Here is a 23,068-nt window from a genome sequence, read left to right as displayed (position 1 = left end):
TTGGCCATTTCAACATCCACATCTGTCTCCTCTTGACTGCTTCCCATGCATTGCTGTTGCTGGTGAATGTCTGGATAAATAATTGAACCTCCCACTTCCCTTGGCCTAGGCATGCCTGAGGACATGCATTCTATGTACTGCGCTCTAATGTACAGTCCAATAGAACCAAACAAAATAGAGTTCCTGCTCTGTGGATAAGCCCATGACTCTTTCTATAATTGTAGATTTTAGAGAAACGTAGGGTTTCTTTTACTTTTTAAGTAGAAAGTCACTGCTGTGGGCCATTATTTTTTGCAGGTTCTGAAATGTGATTATGTGAACAGAAATGAAGGTCAAGGAATAGGGAGAAGAAGAATAAAAAGAGTGAATGTGAAATTCTATGACTAGCAGGGTTTTGAAGCCGAATAGCATCCGTGCTATTGCTATGCTGGGGTGCAGTGTTGCATGACTTCAATCCCAGGACTCAAGAGGCAGGCAAGTGGATCTCTGAGTTCAAGGTCAGCCTGGTCTAGACTGGTCTTTATATGTAGTGAGTTACAGGACAGCAGAACTATATAGAGAGAAATCAATCAGGAAAAAAGAAAGAAAGAAAGAAAGAAAGAAAGAAAGAAAGAAAGAAAGAAAGAAAGAAAGAGAGAGAGAAAGAAAGAAAGAAAAGAAAATGCTATTGCTTTCTTACAGATATGGTGATGTTTTGTAGAAGTCAGCATAAATTTACCAATGAAAGTGGGTAAACTAATAAGACATAGCAGTAAATGTGTTTAACACTACTTGTTGTCTTCTTAAGAAAGTACTCCTTTTATTAAAAGTAGAATGCCCTATCCATCCGTCTGTCTGTCTGTCTGTCTGTCTGTCTGTCTATCTATCTATCTATCTATCTATCTATCTATCTATCTATCTACCATTTATCTTACTTGGGTCAAAGAAAGTTTATTCTAAGTGGTTTGTTTATAGGAAACATTTGACCACATTTCTTAATTTAGAATAGTTTTTTTTTTCCAGTTTTTAAAATAAAGGCTCTTTGGTGCCATTTTATTTTTAAAACACAGAAAAAGAGGTCTCTCTTCAGCTTGAAGCTCACTGCCCAGCCCTCCCTCCTCCAGCTTGAAGCTCACTGCCCAGCCCTCCCTCCTCCAGCTTGAAGCTCACTGCCCAGCCCTCCCTCCTCCAGCTTGAAGCTCACTGCCCAGCCCTCCCTCCTCCAGGTACTTGCTTTCTTTCCCACTGCTTTCCTGCAATGATTCTCCAAGGAGGTAAAGCAGTCAAACCTTTCGATTCTTTTGTCTTTCATTGACATGGAATAACTATTTAGAGTTATCAAGAAATTATGCATCATGTATTTGTTGCAAGTAAACATTAATATTTTCCATGCATCAAATCCCCTTCAAATTCTCTTGCAGAACTGATGAGATACAAAATATTCTCCAATGTTTCGCTAATTTACTTTCCATTTAAAATGGTTTTACTTAAATGAATAGTTGACATTGAGTTTTGGCTTCTTGCTTAGATTTTAGGCCCTAATGCAGCCATTTCTATCATCAGTCTTTTTGATTTGTAAACATTTTATACTGGATGACAGATTCTGGTGATTTAAAGAAGTTTTATTAAAATTAATGGAGTATAATATGGGCTTTATGGAACTTCCCCAAAACAATGCAGTTGAGATGAGAAAACACTATGAAAGGATATGGTTAATCCGGTAGAAGCATAATGCATGTTGTGCAGGTGGCTTTGTTTAAGATATGATATATATTTATGTATATATATATATATAGTCATTTGAATATTTTCACTTAAAAGTTTTGTGTTGATGAAAACAACAGCTAAACTCCACTGTGGAGAATCAAAAGGTTTGTAGTTTGTAGTTGAAAACCACCTACCCTTCAAAATAAGAGTTGCAGAAGCAACATCTTTCTCCCATAGCTTCAGATACTGAAGAGCATGGTGCTTTATCAGAGAAAGCCAAAGACCAACAAAGTTACTAATAAAACCTGACTTACCTTCTCAAGAACTTTATTACATTCTTTTGCTCTATAAGCCTTATGTCCTGGATATATATATATATATATATATATATATATATATATATATATTACCAAGGTAGGAAGTCTGGAGTATTAATGAAATAACTGACAGAATATATCATAACGATATTTTAATATAGCGAGCCCATTATGATACCAACACATTCTGTAGATCTGTAGACAATAATGAGCATCTAATTCTCTTGTTCTAATCCTCGTGCTGGAGAAGATCAGTCTATGAGTCATTAAAAATGGAAAAGAATGATGGCGTTGACTATCTGGGTGTCTCATTTTGGAAAGAAAAGGTGTCTGCAGTTGTAAAATACCCGTCTGAGCTGTAGCTCTCAATCCCATTACATCCCACTTCACCCCTTATTCCTGCAAGCCTGGTGCCAAGCTCTGTCATTGCCTAGCACAAAACAAACTAAGTTAAGTCGCTCTGGGGCGCCTTTGTGAGGCCACTCAGAGTAGGAAAGAGGAAACAAAGGGCCAGATAGAGAGGCAGAGGACCTGAAGAAAACAAATAAGGCTGGAAAAGGAAGAGGAGGGGGAAAGGGAAAGCTAAACCACTGGGCCAAACACGGGAAAATCACGGGCACATTTGTGCTCTGGCCAGCAATCACTCTTACCACCATCATTTCTTTGTTTGGGGAGGTTGCCTTTAGAAAATCAATTCCAAATGAGTAGCGCGGTCTAGCCTTCCATAAACCCCTGGGCCCTAAGGGAGGAGGGAGGGGTGATTAACAATCTTACAGCCTTGCGAATCATAACAGAGTCTTCGCCTTAGAGGGAGTGTCTTTTTTTTTTTCTTTCTCATCACGAACTGTATTCTCTGACTTCATGTCAAAAGTGTTTTTCATATCCTTTGGGAAGCAGCTGAGGAATTTGTGCTGCTCCAAGAAGATAGATAGCAGCAATCCACCAAATCTATCCTTGAAGGTGGTCGGTAGTGCGGGGGAGGGGTTATAAGTGAAGACCTTTTTGTTTTATTCTGTTTCTAGAAGACCCACGCACGCCCGGCCACTGCTTCTCCCCAGGATGGAGAGGAAAGCAGCCCTTCATCCATGTTTCAGATGTATTTTGCAGAATGCCACCTGTTTCTGTTGTGCACTCCGTTCTGTGTTCACACCAACAAAGTGAATTCACCCGGCAACAACCTTGTCCAGCAAAGCCGTTCAGTGGTCAGGGCGGGGAGTTTTTTCAACCGGTTGGAAGGTTGCTGGCTAAGACGTTACCAAAGGCCCTTGGCACAATAACCGCCCTCGAAGGAATATCCCTCCCTCCACCCTTCATTCCTACCGCACAGTAGGAAAGAGATCTTACAGCTTCAGCTTCTTCTTCATCTATTCCCGGCCCTCCCGCGAGGCGCCGTCCCTGCCAGGTAAAGCGAGTCTAGTTGTATCTGGGCATGGGGCCGCTGGCACCATTAGCACCCAACCCTGTCGAAGGCTCTAACCTCTGGCACACCATGAAAAACAGTGCCACCTGGTAGAGTCGACAGCGGCGCTTTCAAACGCACCACACAAACCCCTCCTACATTTGTTGTCAAATCACTTCACCGTTCCGAGGCAGGCAGGAGGTTCTACGCCTGGGAGAAGGGCTTGGGGGCCCGTGCCAGATTGTGGAAAAAAAAAAAAAAATAACCCCGGAGGAGGCGAGCCAAGTGCTCGGCAGGAGCCTGCGCGCCCGTGGCTGCCCGCGAGCGGCGGGTGGTCCCCTGGGGAGCCCCTTCGGGCCGGGTCGGCTCGGCCTCCGCTGGCCCCGCGGCGGGAGCAGGCGACGCCGACTTTGGGAGTTCCTCCCTGCCTTGTATGGAGGGCTGCGCCCGGCCCGTCCCCGCCCGGCTCTGACGCCCGGCCCTCGCGCTGCTGCCCACCCACAGCCGCCTCCCCGCGACCCGCCCGCCCGGGGAAAGCAGCCCGCTCCCGGCTCCGGCCACCCCCATCCCCGCAGCCGCCGCGTCCCCGCGCCGCCCCCTCCGCCCCCGCCCCGCCCCCGCCCTCGCCTCAGAGACCGCGGATAAATCAGGGAGGCGAGCGCGGGGAGACAGAGCGCGCGGGCGCCGGCAGCAGGCTGGCCGAGCTCCGTTTCCACGGTCGCCCTTGATGGCGGCGCAGGCGAGGCAGCCTAGGCACGGAGCGGCCACCACGCGCTAGAGAGTCCGCCCGCCCGCCCGCCCGCCGGGCCCCGCCCGTGCCCTGCCCGCCTCTCCCCGCGCGCCCTCCCGCAGACGTCGGCGCCCCGGCTCGGTCCCCCGGCCGCCGCGTGCAGCCCCGTCGCCGCCTCCAGGCCGGCCAGGAGGGCACTGATCTTCGATAGCGAAGATGGCTGCTGGCTGCCTGCTGGCCTTGACTCTGACACTTTTCCAGTCTTGCCTGTTCGGCCCCTCGAGCCAGGAGCCCTTCCCTTCGGCCGTCACGTAAGTCGGCGGCGGGTCCGGGCAGGGGCTGGAGGCCGGGGTCCCGACTCGGCGCCAGGCTGCCGTGGGGGGCGGGGAGCGCGGCTTTTAGTCGCCGAGGCCGGCAGGGTGGGCGGGCGAGCCTTGCGCTGCTGGCCGCTGGAATGAGCTCGGAACCGGCGTGCGAGCCTCGGCCCGCCTTGCCCGCCTTCCCCGGGAACGTCCGCCAGCCGTCGGCGGCGTCTCAGCCGGGTCTCCGAGGATGCTGCACGCTGAAGACTGTAGCCGGACTTGGGGAAAAACTTTGCAGGCATACCCAGCTCCCACCAAGGCAGGCCAGATGAAAAGTTGTGTTTCCGTTAGGTATTTCACAGAGTTAATTTCAGGCTGGCCCCGGGTAGCTCGCGCTTCTCCTGTACTTGGCCCCTAGGATGCTAATTGCTGTGCTGTCCAAACTCATTTAGAGCCCAAATTACTAGGAGCGCCTGACAGCTTCCTTGGTTTCTAGCCAGTTCACTCCCGGCAGCTGAGCGTGCTGTCCACCCCAGAGCTCACAGGTACCAGGGCCACCAAAGCCAACCTATCCAACCCTTTATTTGAAACATCTAAGAGTCGACAAACACTTGGTTCCTGTTCTTAGAATGAATAGAACCCCTATTCTTTGAGGGAGGCACTATTTCCACAGTCTCCTGCAATTTTATCTTATTTTTAACATTTCTAAAATAACTTTCAAAAAAAAAAAGCCGTTGCTATTCTGGAAATAGAGTGTTGAAAGGTAGCTATAGTCACAGGGCGGAAGGGAAGGCAATGCAACCGTTCTCCGCTCTCCCAGGCTGCAAGAAGCAATCAGAGTCAGTGGCACATATAAATATATACATATTTTTTAAAAGCACTGAATAGCTTATCTGGCATCCTGGGAAAGCATTTATTTTGGTTCTTGAAGGTACTTTAAAGCTTCTCAGAGTAGGTAGTCTTAAGTGGGTGAGTCACTTAAATGCATTTTACATAACAAAAACAAAGCCCAAGGTAGCCTTCCCGGCTTTTATGCTGCGGGGAATCACTTTCTGTCTTTTGTTGGCAGAAAGCTGAATCCTGGAGTTTTGGGGTATACACTAGAAGTGCACCCGTACTAGCTGGAACCCGACAGCTATTATTTAAGATTTGGCCTAGAACATTTATCACCTTAGGCGTCAGTGCAAGCATCTAGAGATGCATATTCCAGCCCTGAGAAAGGGGGTGTCTAATATTTTTGTCATTGATTTACAGTAATGTTCTCTTTAGGTAATATTCCATAAAAATGATTGCACATCATTTTTGTTATGAAGCAAAAGGGTAAATGCCATCTGTAGAGCTTCGTTTAATTGGCAGAATGTTCCAACTGTTTAATTTTAAGCATGAAAAGTCTAAGAATTTCCAAGATGCTACAAAACCATTCAGTCTTATTAAGAAATCACACTTTTGCTTATTTATATTTTTAGTACTTCTGAAGCTTGGCCTATTACATAAGAACTCGGGTGACGCTCGTGCATTTTGTGTCAAAGAAATTGCAGCTCTTAGGAAGTCATATTCTTAACGTGCTCGGATCACACCTTTTTAGTGTTGTTTTATATTGATTTGCCAATATTGCTATCATTTAGGGAGGGTGCCTCCTCATATTAAGGAAAACAAAATGCAAAAAAAAAACCCACTCATTCGTGAGCATCTCATAGTAAAATATTGTTGTAAAGATTCTTGTTAGAAGAACATCTGTAATAAATGCTTTCCCCAATTTAAGTAACTTCATTTCCTGCTCAGATATGTGCCAAAGGTTTGAACATTATCAAATAGGCACTTAATTAGGGATTGCGATTCCTTTTCTTTGAAAGGATTTGAGTTGTTTTCCAACAATGGGAGTATGGAAATATTTTCTGACTATGTAAAACATTATCAGAGACTCAGAACAGGTTTTGTGGCTCCAAGTCAGTGGATTGAGGGTAGTACTCTCAATGCTTTTGGAAGCCTTCCCGCTTCTGCAGTTCTTTATCTGTAAAGGTAGTAATTCTATCTTCGGAGGAAGGACAGTTGACATTCGTACTTCATGTTAGATTTCTGAATAAAATCTGTGAAAACACATGTGGCATCAATCTCATCAAGAAACAGTGCCATTTGCTTTGCTTGCATGACAAAGAAATTAAATGCAGTGATAAAGCTCAGATCCTCTGGGGGGGAAAAATCAGGATTATAAGAAGGGAATCCAAAGATTGTTACAGTTACTAATGGCAAATTAGGATGCTTCTGTTTATAAGTTTACTTATGTTGGCAGTTTTATTTTTCAGCAAAAAATATAAAATGAGAAATTTTCATTTTCAGAGGAGGAAGACCATGCCATTAACGTGCTGTAACATTAATTAGGCTCTAATTGGAGTTGGTGCTGAATTATAATCATAATGAACATATTTTTTAGCAATGCTAGTAGGAAAGACTTTAGTTCTATTATAATAAACATATTACTCTACATACTGAATTTTCTGCCCTGTTTTAACATTTTAACATAGTATATCCTTCTGTAATAAATAGTAAACATAGCCTAACAATTAGCATTCAAACAATGAATTTATTTTCAGGAAAAGGAATTTTGATACAGTTTTTATTTTTATTTTTTTCTGGGCTAGATATTTCTTTCCAAAGCAAGGTGTGAAACAAAAAGCCTGATGTGCTACCGAGCATGCAGGCTTCTTGGCTTCTGCTGCACTGGAAGAAGACACATTAGCTTCATGTTATTCTGTGCACAGGTTACATTGGGGTTTCAGAGTGATTTCTCAAAAAGACAGCTTTCTTTCTGGAAAGAATTTCTTGGCACTTATGCTAAAACGTATCTATTTTAAAATTCAGGAACACATGCACACTGATCAGTATAGTAATGTTATTTTAAAATCTGTTCTTAATTTAAGACCCTGTTTATATATATATATATATATAATCTGCTTTTAATGCATTATAGTTAAAATTAAGCTTTTATCTCAGTCATATCAAAGTGCAACATAGTGAACAACAGTTGAATGAAAGCCAATTACTATATTGAGTTTGATTATAACTTTATAAAGATCTAAATATTTAATCAAGAATTTAGTTACTTTAAGAAATAAACAAAATATCATAAAATTAGTAGTTTTGAATACTGAATTATTTTGATACATATAATCATATTCTGTATTATGCAGACATATTGCTGGATGTCATGATGTTGGGATGATGGGTATCAGCTATTCTACGCTTTAGGATTGGGGGAGCTGGTTATGCCAACTATTCTACGCTTTAGGACTGGGGGTTCTGGTTCTGCTCACTTGACTTTTCTATTTGTGTTCTGCATGACATGAGGACGTCCATCTTATTAAAGATTATAAAATAAAATAGTATATATGGAATCTAAAATGAATGAGTGTTAAAGACCCCTTTCTCAATTTCCAATTGGTTCTCATGAGCCTAACACCAAAAGAACATTTATTACTCCACAGGTGTTTGGGTAGAATATGAAACAGTAGGTGTATTTCTGTGTATAAATATTAGCATAATGTTTAATTTGTTATTGCTATATGTATGTATTTAAGTAGCAATTTGTATTGGCATTTTAGTGAGCATTAGGCCAACTGAAATAAAATCTAAAAAATTATTTTAGAAAAATACATACAGTAATATAAGCTTAGGGTTATAAAAAGAACCTAAACAAGGATGTTTCTTTCCTTTTTTCAGTGAGTTTTATTAGTTATAATAACACCTCGATACCTTTCTATTGTTTCTCTGATATGAAAAATAACAATGCAGTATGCTTCTGTGCTTTTCCGTGAAGATGCATGCAAGTAAAGTATTGTCTTTAAGTTTATTATTTCCTTTTAGAGTGTAAATTCATAGCAAGGTATGTAGAATTTTGAAAATGATTCATTATTTGTGCTCACAACTGTTATTTAATCCATATGTTCTCTGTAACATGGTTATATAAAATACCTATGCATTCTTTTCCCTACTTTCAATCCAGATATGAATTTCCAAGACAGTATTCTTGTCTTCTTAATCTTCATTCCTACTATTTATCTTCAATGAAGTTTTAGCTTAAAGCTGGGGATTAAAGTGGGTGAGATGAACAATTTTTTGTGTGCAATTATGCAATTTTAAATCTCCTTCCATAGCGACCCAGAAAGTTGTGACATAAGCAGGTAGGATGCTTTGAAGAAATCAGAATTTGCTTTAATGTTTCTAAAATGTAACATTTTATGGTTGAAAAGTAACAGCCTTCCATCAGCTGTGTTAAAAGAGCTGTCTGAGGTAGGGTGTCAAAGAGCATGGAAGATGCTTCTGTGGGGCAGGAACTGTTCTGTTGTTTCCAAGCCGTTTCCTGAGGGCCTGCAGCGCACACTGTGTACTGTGTCTTGAGGTGTGGCAGACCATCATTTCTTCTCCTGGACGTCTATAAGTGGCACTATAACTTTTTCAGCCTTTCATACAGTTGCTTTCCTGTGCACTTGAGCTGAGCAGTGATCGCTAGCCGTGGAGCCTGCACATGATTTACCTTGGCTTTTATGTGCAATAAGACATGAAAACGGGGACATCGTTTTCTTTGTAGTGTTGGAAGACAATGTCAGTTGGACGCAGGATAACAACTTGTACTGAAATGCTGGGACGCCTCACACATTTGTCTCCTAGTACAGGGATCTAAAGATTTAGTCTATAATTAGATAAGTTGTCAAGTGTGTACGGTTATAGTATTCTTTAATTCCTAGATAATATTTTTTGTGTTAAATTATACATGCATGGGTATATATTTGTATACATACATACATACACACAAACACACATACTGGATGGTTTGCTAGATTAAAAAACCTTTATAATGTAAGGTCATTCTTAGGCTCCATGCTGTAAGACGTCTGTTAATCACTTCCTGTCTTCAAGGTTTAAATCTCATTTCACATATTAGAGTAGCTTGTTAAGAGGAGTGAGTGTGACATCATAGATAAGAGTAACTTAGAAATGAAACCATTGCACTTTAAACCTTGGCCACCCCTGAAGAAATCCGCCTGTAACAGGCAGTTTTACTTTGCATTTATATAGAGTATGCATCAATGTTTGTAAGAGTTAAATGTATTTGGTAGTATATTTTAGAAATGAAGGCATTGTGTGATGGTTCGAGATTATATGAAATATGAATCTTCATGCATTCCTTGTTTAAAGGCTTCCTTTTGTAGTGATTTAGCACATAGAAACCAATACTATTAGCATTTAAAACAATGAATCAAGTCAGTGGCCATTTCTTTCTTTACTTTGGAATTTGTTTGCACAGATTCTAATAATGTTACAAACAAGAAAGCCATTGGCCTGTTGCCCAAGCAAGCAGGTACACATTTGTTTTTAATTTAATATATATTTATTTTAATTTTATACATATATAATCTCGTCCTGATTCTGAATTATCAAAATTAATATATATGATATATGACATATATCACATATAAATTATATCAGTATTGAAGTTCTCTTTGAATATGAATGCGGAACATTTCAGGCTAAATGTTATTTTAACATATGCTTCTGCTGATTTTTTTTTAAAACCATATGCTCAGTGAATTAAAAAATTAGGATACATTTAAAATTCAGTATCATGAATGCAAGAACAAGTTAAAGTAGAAATGATGGCACATAAAATGATGGTCTTGTCCGCTTTGAACAGGTCACTTGGAGGCTAAGCTCACTGTCCGCGTTCTTTTTTCCGGGCAATGAGATTTTACTATGGTTCTCTCCTCGTGCTCGAGGAACAATAATGCTTGCAGTTTTGTTTTCAGTGATGTGTGTCATTTCTTCTTCTTTCTGCCCATGAGTGTATACTGAATACTCATCGTAATTTACTGTGATTGAGCATGGGCATCAAACCAAAGAGGGGCATTTTTAGCTCCCCCCTCCCTGGGGTGTTCATAGCCAGCTCTTAAGTTCAGGTCTTTCTTGCTTGACTCTCTGCTCAGGGTTTGCTGAAACTTCTTCCTCCCCTCCAAGGGAAATCTGTGAGGACCCTGGCACACAGAAGAATCTGTGCACATAACCGACACTTGCGTCAGAGCCATCAGACAGTCTAGACCATTGTTTCCTTTGACATTTGCCCACACACTGTGGGTAATGAGAGGGACACATGGGGAACAGCTGGGGAAGGTGTCCCTCTCTAAGGTGCCCTGGCTGGCCATAGAAAGGGCTGGCCAGACGAGTGAGCCTTATCCTCAGTTAAAAGAGGAATAGCTCAATAAAATAAATGAGGTCAGACACACTGGGAAAATTGCTTGTTTGTAAATGGTGATCAACACGCCTACCGAGGAGTGATGCCAAAAGGTGGGGTAGAGAAAGGAGCCCTCAGATTTACGAGTTACAGGCCTGCAGAGGCTGGAGGTAGCGGGATGCTATTTTCCCGGTATTACCACCCCTGGTGCTTTTCTAGGGTGTAGCTATTTTCACTGTATTGTGATCATCCCTGGCTCTTCTCTAACGTGATCTTTCTTGGACTTGAAATACTGCTCACTAAGCGTGACATTCATTTTAGAGATCTAAATATTTAGTTTAAGGACTACAGACATTAAACTTGTCTAGACCTCAAAAACATAAAAGTACTTACAAATTCATATGTTTTTATGAACCCCTAGGGAAGTGATTCCTTGGGTAAGAAATATTAGCATAATATTTTATTAAAAGCTTTAAGTGTTAGTTATCAAGCATGAGGCTCCGTAACAAAATTTCTTCCATGAGATTACAAGAAACAGAATAACCCATAGATGAGCAGGCTTCGAGGAGAGCGCTCAAAACAATTAGGACCAACAGTGCATTTGATTTTTTTGGAAATAGTTTTAACTTATACTTTCTCTTTTAATATTTTCTGCTCCAAATATTTCAACATAAAATATACTTGAATCCAACAATTAATGCAATCATTATTCAGCGCAAATCATGTGCTTCACCGAGGTCCATCCTAGGAATACAAATTGAGGAAGGGCGCCCCCGTGAATGGCAATCACAGTTCCAACTTAGGTATCAAACAGTGGGGTGCAAGGCCAAGCGAAAGGCAGGAGACCTTTGGAAAAGTAGGGTCTACTGATGGGAGGCATGGCTAGGCGGGAAGACTTGCTGGAGGGATGGCTGCTGTTTGGTCTGGCTTATGAGTTCATTACATTGTAACCTGATGGAGAATCACAGAATCACAGTCCAGGAACAGTTACAGTAACTCGGCTATGTAAACTGTGTGTCTCCATCCTTTGTTGTTGGGAATTATAAATGGAAGAAGTGGCTGTGGACTTTGAGCCACAGGATGTACCAGATGATTGAAGAGGGACCGTGTTTGTGACAGAGGTCAGGGAGAGAAGGTGTTAGACTAACTCAGCATCGTTTGACAACATCACTTGAGATCCACAAAACACGGGCTATGAGAACCTAAAGGAGGTGGAGGGCGTATTGTAGAGAAGACGTTTCAGGCCTTCACAATGAGAGGATTTGGGAAATGAGGAAGAGGGGGAAACTGGAGATGAAGCTCAGTCCTCCAGCAGGTAGATTGTGTGTTCATTGAACTTCCTCCCCTGAGGAGGAGTGCAGGCAAGTGTTGAAGGTGGAGAGATAGGTACCTTTACTATGTGTTGCTGAGTTTGTACTATTCTGCACGCCTTTAGAACTCTATCTGTGGGTGTTTGGGGGTCACTTGAGAATAGCTGTTTGAAGCCAGAAGAAGAGTTCAGGAAGAATATTTGGTATCCATAATGGAGATTTTCCAAAGAGGTTTGAGGCACTTTTCCTTTGCAGAGAGGCCCGACAGTACGGTCACATTGAGGATGTCATCGGGCTGGTGGCGCAGAAGAGAAGTTTCGGTAGTGTTGGTGACAGAAGTGTGGCTCCTGCTCTCGGAGGGCATGCAGGAAACTGGGAATATGGAGACAGCAAGCGCAGACTGCTCTTTCCAGGAATTTGGCAATGTGAGGAAAGCGAGAAATCTAGAACGAATTCAGAATGAGAAGGGTGAAAGGATTTGGAATTCTTCAGTCTTGAGAACAGGAGTTATATTAGGGCATTTGACTTGGCTATTTCCCATACTCCTTTTTTTGGAGAGAGATTATCTTCTTGATTGTAGCTTTCAATGACTGAATCTAATAAGTGTTTGTGTTTGTCTGGTGGTTTGAATAAGAATGGTCACCATAGGCTCATCTATTTGAATGCTTGGTCACCAGGAAGTGCCATTATTTAAAAGGATTAGAAGAGTTAGGAGTGTGGCCTTGCTGGAGGGAGGGTCAATGGGGATGGCTTTGAGGTTTTAAAAGCCCAAGTCAGGGCCAGTCTGTCTTCTTCCTGCTGCCAATGGACCAGGGCATAACTCTGAGCTTCTGCTCCAGAAAGTAAGCAAGCCTTTATTAGATACTTTCTCTTACAAGGGTTGCTATGGTCATGGCGTTTCTTCACAGCAATAGAGCAATGCTAAGACATGCTTGTGATTTAAAGTTGTAATATCATGGATCGGATTCCAAAGGTATTTCTTGGCAATTCTACATTTTTATTGATTTTTCAGTTAAATGTTAGTGGTTTACTCCCTTGTATTCTTTATAACCGTCCTCCCATGTCAATATTGAATCAAGAAAACAAGATGATAAATTTGATAAAATGACAAATCACCGCAGATCAAATATTCCAGCCAGGTGTGTCCTGGGTCAACCCTCTTGGAGGCATCTCCGGTGTCCCAGGGACCTTAAAATTACTGACAGCTACCTTACAGGTTGAATGAATGAATGAATGAATGAATGGTTAGGATTATGGCTGCCAACAGTTCCAAGCATTAATCTTGATCATATTGGACCCATTACAGTTTGGAAAAGCCATCCTTGTGGTTTGTGGGAAGAGATGGAAAGAATGAAGGTCTATTATCGCCCTTCTGTGACTTCACTTTTTTTTTCTTTTCAAAATTCCCCTCCCATGGGTATTCATGGTTTCCTTTTTCTCCTTGCCTTTTTTACTTCCCTATCTATCTATCTATCTATCTATCTATCTATCTATCTATCTATCTATCAATCTATCGGCAAAGTGTTACCACATAGCTCATGTTGGTCTTGAAATCATCATTGTCTTGTTTAAGCCCCCAGAACTCTGGGATCATAACTGTGTGCCATCATCCCAGCCTTATCTGAGCTAGTTTGGATTCTCCACCAGCAGTGAGCACTACGATGCCTGTACTATATTACTTTCACTCCCTAAAGCTTTCCTATCACTTTGGTATCTGATCACCTTCTCAAGTGCCAGGTACTGTGAAGTCTAATAAGGTCCATGCTTTCAAATCCATCTCACCTTCAAAATAGTCCTTTAAGCTAAGTCTTCCTATCGGGTCTGTTTCATGGATGAGAAATTGTAATTATTCAGCCATAAATAAGGCTGCACTTCCGGGTTCTAGAGCCATGCATATGCAGATAGGCCCTTAGGCAATTGCCTGAGTGTTAAAGGGCCCCTGCGTGCGCGCATGCATGGTTTTATCCCCCTATGACTCAGATAAACCCTGTGCGCATGCGTGAGCCCGTCATCTGCGTCATCTGCACGTGAAGTAGTCACACCAACCCGCTGTGCGCATGCACTAGGCAGCTTTTAAAAAGCTGGACGCGCTATCTTCCTCTGTCTGTATACCGATTCCCCAGGCCTGTACACACCCCCTCTAATAAACTCCTAAGCGGGTTTGTTGGGTGTTCCGTGTTTCCTTCTCGCTCGCACCAGGTAATTTCAGAAATGCCTTTGGATTTTGTTCTGAGTGAAAATTAAATTCTGAAGGGATAGATTCTAGGCTCTCCCAGTCCCCTGTTCTGTGGCTGCCCATGGGCAGGTTGAGGTGTGAGCATTGGTTATCTGATTGACTCACAGGGATGAGACAGAGAAACAGAGCCCACAGAGAGGAGAGCAGAGCTAAGCATCAGCTTCTGTCTGTAGAACAACTATAGTATAGTCCCTGCATCACAGCGCCACAGTAGGGATCAGTTGAGGGGGTTGGGGGACCTCAGAGAACTTTTTAATGACCTGAGCTTACTATTCACACTTTGCCTGGTTTCTCTGTCTTTAAAAGACCATGAATCAATACCTATGGTTCAATGAGCACTTGGGCCATGAGATAAAAAACAAACGAATGGAAAAACAAAAACAAATGCGTGCTTCAAAAATCCTTAAAGGTGTGTCTGGATAAAACCATACAAAGGAGATGAAGGCTAAGATGCAGTGGAATGAGAGAGAGGGGGGAATAAGAGAAGTGCTGCGTCCCTAGGTTAAGGACGGAAGTGGGGTGCTCGACAGGACCAGGAAGAAAGAGCCACGGAGCCTGTGCTGTGTGTCATCCTGACATTGCAGCCAGCACCTGGTATATGAGCAGAGAGCTCCAGGAGATTGAGACTATCTTTAAAAGTCACAGTTTCGCCACTGCTAACCTCTCTTTGTCGAAGATGAGAGCTTTTAGCTGCGGAGCTGCGCATTTGAGATTTAAGCAAGCAGTCCACTCATGATGTTTATAGAATTGATCTCAGACAGTCCTGCACATGGAATGAGGCTTCAGTCACCATCAGGGGAGTCAGCAAGGACCTGCCTACGAGACACCAAAAGGCCTCTGTTCATCAGCTTATCCAGCCGAAGATTCTTTCCACTCAGAAACCCCACCCCGTCATGCATGGCCTTTCACAAATACTATACTACCCGAAAAGAAACACTTAGAATTTCTGTTGTAAATTTTGATTGGCTCACTTACCAAGAGATGTTTTGATTAAGCCATGCATCCATGCATGACCCATGAGCACTCCTCCATGATAACATAGAAGCAGCAAGTTTTCAAATGCCACAGAACCTGCCTTTAGTTTGGCAGTCACTTTGACATTTGCCATAGTGTGTCAGATTCTTAGGGCGCTCATCACTTTAAGAATACCAACCCTCCTTTGCTGTGACATCATATTAGAACTGACTTAAATTTGCATCTGTAAAAATGTTAGGAGACTTGAACAAATGGGCCGTGTGTAGCCTCAGGGGGATGGGTCTTAATGAAGGGTGGGCAGACTGCTGTCAATCCAACATCATGCACGCTTGGTTCTTTCGCCAAACACCTGATTTTCCTGTTAGAATAAATGTAGGAATTGGAATTAATTTTCATGAGGCAAAATTGCATTGTGTGAGTATGTAGCTTGCTTCCCAAGAGGTTAATACATGGGTATGGAGGTCTACTGGTGAGTAATCGTTTAAAATTTATAGTAATTCTCAATGGTAATGAATAAACATGGGGGAATGGTAACTCATCACGGAGTAAACCACGCGTGATAATTAGAAGGGATCACTCATTCTTTAAATGATCAAGTGAGACACAACCTGTCTGTGTGATGTCTCAAAGCCAGCTGAGTCCGTGGTTGTAAATGAATGTGACAGAGGGGGGCATTTTAGGGTTCAAAGCCTAGAATGATACCCTATTTCTTGTTCTTTTCCACAAAGTTGATTGTTCCCCAGACTCTAATTTTATACTGCACAGAGCGGTTGAAACCTGGCTTAAGCAGGCAGTGTAGGGGCTATGCTATCTTCTCCCAGTGTTTACTTTGTATCCCTGAATGAAGTCACAGATATAGATCTGTCAACATATATGTGTGTGTTGCCTATATAAACTTTACATGTACACTTTTATATAACTGAAATTTATGGCAAATTATGAACATGGATTCTGATAATGAATAAATATTTAGAAGATAGTATGAAAATCTAAAAATGCTTTCTGCCAGCCAGATTAAGGATCAGAAATTTCACTAGAAGTATAGAAAGTATCCAAGTGTGTATATGTGTCACGTGCAGTTGCTGGTTGTCGTTTCTGTTTGTTACCTGCTCTCAGCCCTGTGCAAATGAGCCTTCTCTTTAACAGTGCTCAGAAAACATAGTAATTCCAGATTGAAACACTTGCTGGAGTGATAGGTGAGTTGGTAGCCATTTTCATAACCACCAAGCCATGCTGGTCTATCTCAGTGTGAAGCTTCAGGTAGACAGTCTGAGCTGTGCTGGTCTGTCTCAGTGTGAAATCACAGGTAGACAGTCTGAGCCATTCTGGTCTATCTCAGTGTGAAGATGCAGGGAGATAGTCTGAGCCATGCTGGTCTATCTCAGTGTGAAGACATACGTAGACAGTCTGAGCCATGCTGGTCTATCTCAGTGTGAAGACATAGGTAGACAGTCTGAGCCATGCTGGTCTATCTCAGTGTGAAGACATAGGTAGACAGTCTGAGCCGTGCTGGTCTATCTCAGTGTGAAACCGCAGATAGACTGTCTGAGCCGTGCTGGTCTATCTCAGTGTGAAATCACAGGTAGACAGTCTAAGCTGTGCTGGTCTGTCTCAGTGTGAAGACATAGGTAGACAGTCTGAGCCGTGCTGGTCTATCTCAGTGTGAAACCACAGGTAGACAGTCTGAGCCGTGCTGGTCTATCTCAGTGTGAAACCACAGGTAGACAGTCTGAGGCATGCTGGTATATATATAATTTTGAGACAGGGTTTTGCTGTATAACAGCCTTGAATGTCCTGGAACTAGCTCTGTAGACCAGGCTTATTTCAAACTCACAGAGATCCGCCTGCCTCTCTCTCTTTAGTGCTGGAATTAAAGGCGTGCGCCACCATGTCCCAGCCTCCTTGCTGTTTCTAATCTTCCCGTCCTGGCTTTTGTGTGAAGCTGGACCCTACATCTTAGGAGGCATTGTGAGCCAGCTGCAATAGCTGTGTGGTCTCCACAGCCTCTCCCTGTGCTCATCAATCAAGTCAGAGGAGATGCCTGAGAAGGTCGCAGGTCTCCTGGGCTGTGGGCCGCCCTGAGTAACTGCAGAGTCTGCTCCTTGCATCTGTGTTGCTCACTTCCAGTCCTGAGAGTGAGTGCATGGGGTGTGGTCCTGAGCCCTCTCCAGTTAGGTTTCCTTGTCAGAACCATGGAGCAGATAGGATTTACATCACTTTTGGTTGATTTTTTTTGTTTTTTGTTTTTTTCCTTTCTCCTTCAGAGTGTGCTATGTAGAGGCCTCGAGAAACTGATTCCTTCAGAAAGCATCTTCAGGAAGAGGGCTTTGGAAAACTGATTATCTACATGCAGAAAACAAAATAAGACCCTTTCCTCACACCATATATAAAATTTAATTCAAGATGTATTGAAGTTTTAAATGTAAGATCTCAAATGTTAAAATTTTGAAAACGTTTTTAGTGCCTGCAAGTTTAATGACATGAATATATTTAGTAAATGAAATGTTGTATATATCAGTGCCAATTCTATAAATACATTTAAGCCTGGAAACGGAAGCGTTTGAACATCTGGAATTAATCTTGTCATAGAATTTGTCTGATTTGGTTACCTGCATAGGTTCAAAATTCAGCTCTCCAATTTATTACCTGGGTAATGTTGAGTTTATTCTCCCACCGTTGAGTCTCCCTCGGGTTCCCCAGGACAGAAATGTTGACTTACATGCATTGAGAGCCTGAAGAGGTATAATCTGATTAGAAGCAGAGGGTTTCCTAGAGTCAGGTACTTGGGATCCTTTTGAGAGGAAGGATGCCCGGCTCTAGTTCCTCTTGACTCCGGATCACTCACATCTGAAAACCTCCATCCTGCTGTGCATCATTTCCATTCTTGGTGTGTTTGCTGTCAGCTGGAGGTCTCGGTATCTGAACAGCCCAAAGCCTCTGAGAATGCTCACTGGAGAAGTGACATCCCTCTGTCCTCTCTTCTTATAATCCCCTGAAAGTTCAGTTTTTAAGGACTAAGAAAACCCTTTGCTTTAGAAGAAGGTCTGCTCCTTCTTTTAGGGACTATCAGTGGAATGTATCAGGCCAGCGGACCACGAGGGCCTTCCTTTAGATGAACCCATAACCAGATGGATTACAGCTTAATTGCATTTACAGAATCCCCTCCTCCCTGCTGTCTCCCTGATGTTGGGAGGGACAGATACCTCTTAACAGTCATAATTCTTACTTTATAACCCATATTTCATATAGGTTACTGAACTCTGTGAACAGTCAAAGCCAGCTTGAAATTCTGGTACCACAGCTATCATGATTAGATATTTATCAGAAATCCACCGAAAAGAGAGCACCTAGAAAATGGGGGAATCCATTCATTTCTCACCAGAGGTGTTCGCAGGTGTGGGGCATCCTCCAAAGGATCAGATGGGCTGTCGCTGTTCTGCCTTGTCATGTTGGACCACGTTTTCCTATAGGAGAGTGAGTTCTAGCAGCTCATTAGCTCCTCATTAAGGTTGCTGTCATAATTAGTTTGCTGAGCATCCCCGCTTCTCCCAATCAGAATTGTCTATGCATTGAGCCCATTTACAAAATCACTGTCAGTAAACCTGAAATGCTAGGGCCACCTGGAAGGTTCCGATATACCCCAGTGAAGGTTTCTGTGCGGGACTTCCCCAAACCCTGTGCATTATAATGCCGGTGTGAGTGAGGCACAGTCTAAAAGAGTAATTAGTCTTCCTTTTTTATGGATTCTTATGGAGTCTTCTCTAATACCCTGCTTATAAAGTATTAATGAGTCTCCTCGGCGAATGGAAATAGATGAATAACAATGGTAGGAATTCTAAAGAAAAAATAAGATAAAATGGCTTTTATGCAAAGAAACAGGCTTCTGTAGGCTTTGAATGTGGGGGGCTCCCTTCTTCTGTTCCGTGCAGACTTGTCACTGTGTTCTGGTAGGGGCCCTGCCTGACAGATTTGTTCAGGACTGTCTTTTAATACCTTCAGCACTAATTCATTTTTCAGCTCCCGGGACTCAGGGCAGAGCGATGAGTTTCATTAACTCACATTAACTGTGCTAAAGGACCAGGTTTATTTATTTACTAGCTCAATTTACTAACCACTGCACATGCGTATTTTCTGTGAATTACAATGAAAAAGCAATTAGTGGATAAAAAGGAAGTTATTAGCGTCATCATTATGTTGTTTTTTAAGGAAGAGTCTCTAGGTAGTCCTGGGCTGTCCTTGAGCTCCCCCTATTGGCTAGGAGGGCCTTGAACCCACAGCAGAGATCCTCCTGCCTCTGCCTCTTTAGTACTGGGATTACAGTTGTAAGCTGCCTTGCACTGCCTACATAGACATCTAAAACAGATATACAAAATAGTGTACCTTTTTGAAAATGACATTCAATAGGCATAAGTTTACTTTCGAAAGTATTGTCCAAGTATCCAAAATCTCTCTCCTTATGAGCTTTGGTAGAAGCAGTGCAGGGTCTTCAGCACCAAGTCAAGAGTAGATCCGATACCATTCTCCTGAGTGTGTAAGATAATGAAGTCGCTGTTTTTCAATTTGATTTTGCCTTGAAACTTGAGGTCTTGCTTAGCTGTTGGCTAGCATGCGTTCTCTTGTTTCCTCCCCTCTCTCCCTCCCTTCATCCACTCCAGGGTCACCTGTGTCTTTTAGCCAAGTGTTCTGCCTGTACCCCAGCCCATTTATTTATTTAATGTGTGGGTGCTTTGTCTGCATGTATCCTTGTGCTCTGTCTGCCTCGGGTGCCCTAGAAGGAGGCCAGAGGAAAATGTCAGATCCCCTGGAACTGGAGCTTTAGAGATATTTTAGCTGCCATGTGGACGCTGGGAACTGAACCAACTGAGTCTTACTTCAGAGCAATTAACTGTGGAACCACCTGTCCAGCATTGCCCTTTTTATTTTTGTTTTGAGAAATAGGCTGGGTAAGTTGCGTAGGTTAGCCTTGAACTCTCCACCTGCCTGCTCCAGCATTCTGAGTGCTGGGATGACAAGCATGTACCACTGTGCCGGTGGCTTTTTTTCTAGAGGTAATTATAGTCATTTGGTTTGAAACCTCCTACTCAGTTTTCACATGTAATTCGTAAGCAAAATTTGATGTTACTTACAAACAAAATCTAGCTTTAAATATATTCTCTTTAGAATATTTATTGTATGCTCTGAGTACAAATATTGCTGTCAGACAATTATTTAGATACTGTAATAAGGTGACTGCTTCAGTAAGTCAGCTAATATGAAAGTCTATACTAGTCTGTACTACATACTAAAATATACTATACTAGTATAACAGCTATATTCAAAAACTTATCCTAATCAATTTATGTCTATGAATCAAGATTGGCCTATGGGGTGCAGTTAACACCAAGTCTCCATTGATGCTGCACATCCCAGAGTGTTTCCCAGAATAGGAACAAAAACATTAGTTGTGTTGAAACATGGCAGAATCAAATAACTTTGTTGTCAAAGCTGGCTAACTTGATGGCCTCCTTCTAGCACTTGGAGGCAGACACAGGCAAATCTCTTTACTTCAAGGCCAACTTGCTCTACTCAGTGAGTTCCAGGTTATCCAGGGCCACATAGTGAGACCCTGCCTCAAACCTAAACCAAAACAAAACAGAGGTCCTGTGAATGGAATATGTTGTTATTCTGGTTCAGATATTCACTTACCAACTCAGACAATTGTAATTTCCAGTTTGTGGGCTTCTCTCTTCCCAGGCATCTGTGCACGTCAGAACTGAAATATCTTCAAAGACAGGTTTTTTTTCTTTTTCTTTCTTTCTTTTTTTTTTTTTTACAGAACTATATTCTGTTTAAGTTCTGTTTCTTCCACTAACAATTTTTCAGCCTGTTGCTGAAGACATTTTTTTTTATTTATTTATTAAAGATTTCTGCCTCCTCCCTGCCACCGCCTCCCATTTCCCTCCCCCTCCCCTGATCAAGTCCCCCTTCCTCGTCAGCCCAAAGAGCAATCAGGGTTCCCTGCCCTGTGGGAAGTCCAAGGACCACCCACCTCCATCCAGGTCTAGTAAGGTGAGCATCCAAACTGCCTAGGCTCCCACAAAGCCAGTACGTGCAGTAGGATCAAAACCCATTGCCATTGTTCTTTTTTTATATTTTTTATTAATTAATTTATTTAATTATTAAAGATTTCTGCCTCTTCCCCGCCACCACCTCCCATTCCCTCCCCCTCCCCCAATCAAGTCTTCCTCCCTCCTCAGCCCAAAGAGCAAGCAGGTTTCTCTGCCTTATTGAGACTATAATTCGTGATTCTAGAGAAGCTAAATAAGAAGGTGAACCCAAAGAAAAACATATAAGCATCCTCCTGAATATTAACCTTCATCAGGCGATGAAAGAAGACAGAGACAGAGGCCATTGTTCTTGAAATCTCAGTAGTCCTCATTGTCCGTTATGTTCAGCGAGTCTGGTTTTATCCCATGCTTTTTCCGCCCCGGGCCAGCTGGCCTTGGTGAGTTCCTGATAGAACATCCCCATTGTCTCAGTGTGTGGGTGCACCCCTTGCCGTCCTGAGTTCCTTGCTCGTGCTCTCTCTCCTTCTGCTCCTGATTTGGACCTTGAGATTTCAGTCCGGTGCTCCAATTTGGTAATGTGGCAGGATACAAGATCAACTCCAAAAAAACCAGTTGCCTTCCTATACACTAAGGATAAGGAAGCAGAGAGGGAAATCAGAGAAGCATCACCTTTCATGATAGCCACAAATAGCATAAAATATCTTGGGGGTAACTTTGACCAAGGAAGTGAAAGATCTATTTGACAAGAACTTTAAGACTCTCCAAAACCACAGAGAAACCCTGTCTCGAAAAACCAAAAAAAAAAAAAAAAAAAAAAAAGAACTTTAAGTTTTTGAAGAAAGAAATTGAAGAGGACACCAGAAAATGGAAGGATCTCCCTTGCTCTTGGATTGGGAGGATCAACATAGTAAAAAAAAATGGCAATTCTACTATAGATTCAATGCAATCCCCATCAAAATCCCATCAAAATTCTTCACAGATCTGGAGAAGACAATAATCAACTTTATATGGAAAAACAAAAAACCCAGGATAGCCAAAACAATCTTATACAATAAAGGATTGTCTGGAGGCATTACCATCCCTGACTTCAAACTCTATTACAGAGCTACAGTATTGAAAACAGCTTGGTATTGGCATAAAAACAGAGAAGTCGACCAATGGAATCGAATAGAAGACCCTGACTTTAACCCACAAACCTATGAACACCTGATTTTTGATAAAGGAGCTAAAAGTATACAATGGAAAAAAGAGAGCATTTTCAACAAATTGTGCTGGCAAAACTGGATGTCAATCTGTAGAAGAATGAAAATAGATCCATATCTATCACCATGCATAAAATTCAAGTCCAAATGGATTAAAGACCTCAATATCAGTCTGAACACACTGAACCTGATAGAAGAGAAAGTGGGAAGTACTCTACAACACATGGGCACAGGAGACCACTTCCTATGCTGAAGACATTTTTATATTGTGTGTAGGATTTTACATAAGGACATGTTATATAGTTGTACATGATTATCCTATTTTTGAAGGATATCTTTTTGTGATATCTTTTCTAAGTTATCTCTGCCAGCATACGCTTACTTCTGAACAACTCTGTCAAGGACTTTTGCTGAGTTTTCAGACTGTTGAGAGAAACTAGTTTCCTAGAACATCAGAGTCAGATGTTTTGAGACTCTCTTGAAGGACTCTTGTTCTGTTCTTTAGCAGATCCCTTAAACCTAATTGAATTTAATTACATCTTTTCAAAGTGGTGTTGCATCTCCCAGAAGATAGGATGTCAGGTCAAGATGTCCACAAATATTACCAGTGCTGTCTGGACTCTCACTAAACTGCTCAGAGT

The 23,068-nt window shown here is 42.2% G+C and overlaps 1 protein-coding gene across 6 annotated transcripts in view; it reads left to right on the top strand.

Moving 5' to 3' along the window:
• The first annotated feature begins 4,051 nt into the window (after positions 1-4,051).
• The window catches only part of Cacna2d1 (calcium voltage-gated channel auxiliary subunit alpha2delta 1), a 422,605-nt gene continuing 403,588 nt past the window's right edge, over positions 4,052-23,068 (top strand). For 2 of the 6 annotated variants that reach the window (XM_057758278.1, XM_057758273.1), the window contains exon 1: positions 4,053-4,443. In XM_057758278.1, coding sequence (XP_057614261.1) covers positions 4,349-4,443 — 95 coding nt within the window. In that variant the 5' untranslated portion in view covers positions 4,053-4,348. Of the gene's footprint in view, positions 4,444-23,068 lie in introns of all 6 variants that reach the window. The other 4 variants (XM_057758274.1, XM_057758276.1, XM_057758277.1 and 1 more) reach the window with 4 other exon arrangements.

Source organism: Chionomys nivalis, chromosome 26, assembly GCF_950005125.1.
Source record: "Chionomys nivalis chromosome 26, mChiNiv1.1, whole genome shotgun sequence".
In the NCBI taxonomy this organism is placed as follows: Eukaryota; Metazoa; Chordata; class Mammalia; order Rodentia; family Cricetidae; genus Chionomys; species Chionomys nivalis.
The sequence above is the reverse complement of the archived record's forward strand: the minus strand, read 5'-3'. Positions and strand labels throughout refer to the sequence as shown.